We start from the raw sequence: 2,264 nt of genomic DNA, 5'->3' as shown, positions 1-2,264 counted from the left end.
AAGATGAAAATAGTCTTTTTTATGATACATTTTTGTTAGTATTCTTTTCTTGTTTTTTATATTTTTAATTTTAAATTATATATAATAAAATTTCTACTTTTTTAAAATTTATTTATTTATGATAGTTACAGAGAGAGAGAGAGAGAGAGAGGCAGGGACACAGGCAGAGGGAGAAGCAGGCTCCATGCACCGGGAGCCTGATGTGGGATTTGATCCCGGGTCTCCAGGATCGCGCCCTGGGCAAGGGAGGCGCCAAACCGCTGCGCCACCCAGGGATCCCAAATTTCTACTTTTAAGGATAAAAATTTTCTTTTTGACCGTAGACATTCTGAGTGAATTGATAGTCAAATGTATTCTCCTGAATCAATTCAAAGAAGATTAAGAATCAAATATATACAATTTACTTGTGACACATGACATTAAGAAGGGATTAATTATTGATAATTTGGAAGGTGCCAGAGTTTGTCAGATTATGGTTTGGAATTCCAGAAATTATTTGTCAACAATAATAAATGGAAGTGATCTTTACATATAAGGACTTGTACCCTAGTATTTGTTGTATTGTTGAAAATTGTAACTCACTACACTTTGAAACAATTAGTTAATACTTTAGCTAATTTCATTGTGACACAGTTTGTGAGCTCAAGAATAATGATTTAGTTCATTCTCGCTGGGAGCTAGAAGCTTAGATTTTGAAATACTTTGTAACAGAATGTCTCCTTACTGAACTTCTTTATTTGACTCCTATACTGTCATGTTTTAGTAATTGAATATTTTGCGTACAAAGTGGTCATTTTTACCTTCTCAATACTCTGTCATTCAGAAAAACATTTTCGCAAATTTATTTTTCCACGGGGGAGGATATTTAAGTGTCAAAAAAGTTTCTTTATGTTTTTTTTTCATAGCATTTATTACTTCCTTATTTCTTAGACTATAAATAAAAGGGTTTAATAAAGGGATTACTAGAGTATAAAAAATAGCAACAGATATGTCTTTATCCTCTTCTTTAACTGAATTTGGTCGAATGTACACAAAGAGAAGAGAACCGTAGAACATTGAGACAGAGAGAAAGTGAGATGCACAAGTAGATAAGGCTTTGCCTCTTCCCTCTTTGGATTTCATTCTGAAAATCATGAAAAGGATGCAGAGATAAGAAATTATGACTATGATAATAGAGAACACTAGAACTGAGCCTGGAAAGATAAATATCAACAATTCATTGATATAAGGGTCAACACAGGAGAGTTTGTATAATGGAAGAACATCACAAAAAAAGTGATTAATCTGATGAGACCTACAGAAAGTTAACCGAAAGAGAAACACTATATGAATTACGGGATGGAGATTTCCTGCTATGTAGGCCCCTGCAGTCATCTGAAGGCAGAGCTTCTTCGACATCACGGTGTGGTACTGCAGTGGGCTGCAGATGGCCACATAGCGGTCATAGGCCATTGCTGCCAGGAGAAAGCAGTCTGCAGTTTCAGCAAGGCAGAGAAAATAAAATTGTGCCATGCATTCATAGAGGGAAATCATTCTGTCCTTTGAAAAGAAATTCTCTAACATCTTGGGGGTAATGGCACAGGCACAACAGGAATCCATTAGAGCCAGGTTGCCCAGAAAGATGTACATGGGTGTGTGAAGGCGACGCTCCATAAGGATCAATGGCACCAGGCCCAGATTCCCCACCATGGTGATCAGATAGATAGTGAGAAACACCACAAACAGAACGGTCTTCAACTTTGGGTGATCTGTAAATCCTATGAGAATAAATTCAGTTGTCAGGGAGTAATTATCCGCAGTCATGTCCACGTTCTCTGTGGAGATAGGAATTCTGGAGATACAAGAGTGTCATTTAGGGTATGTATAGTTTTCCTTCCAAATTTTTTTTCTACAACAAAGAGAGGAGTTCTTCAAACCTCTCTTACCCTCTCTGGATACAGACACACAAACATAGAGGATACCAATTCCCCTAAAACGTCAGCTTCATTACCTTGATTCTGGAAATCAGCATTTCCATGAATGTTCTTATATTTCCAAGAAGAATACTTACCATGGACAAGAATTGTCATTGTGAATTCATACATGAAGAGTGTACAGATCTAGGGTACACATATTTGTTTCACTGTTGACATATAATTTAGTTATCGGTTTCTCTATTAAAGATCCTTAAAATGAATATAAAATCAATTTTCATATATACACATTATTTTAACTAAGAAAAAAGTTCTTCATATACTCTCCCAGTGGAGTGAATGCTTGAAAAT

At 36.0% G+C, this 2,264-nt stretch overlaps 1 protein-coding gene across 1 annotated transcript; it reads right to left on the bottom strand.

Annotated features, from left to right (window-relative positions):
• Positions 1-819: 819 nt before the first annotated feature.
• On the bottom strand, positions 820-1,803 carry LOC140597837 (olfactory receptor 5K1-like). The gene has a single exon (XM_072748347.1). It carries the CDS (start codon positions 1,801-1,803, stop codon positions 820-822), a length of 984 nt encoding a protein of 327 aa, XP_072604448.1.
• Between the last annotated feature and the right edge of the window lie 461 nt (positions 1,804-2,264).

The sequence above is a fragment of the Vulpes vulpes genome, chromosome 1, assembly GCF_048418805.1.
Source record: "Vulpes vulpes isolate BD-2025 chromosome 1, VulVul3, whole genome shotgun sequence".
In the NCBI taxonomy this organism is placed as follows: domain Eukaryota; kingdom Metazoa; phylum Chordata; class Mammalia; order Carnivora; family Canidae; genus Vulpes; species Vulpes vulpes.
Note: the sequence above shows the minus strand (reverse complement) of the source record. Positions and strands in the feature narration are given on the sequence as shown.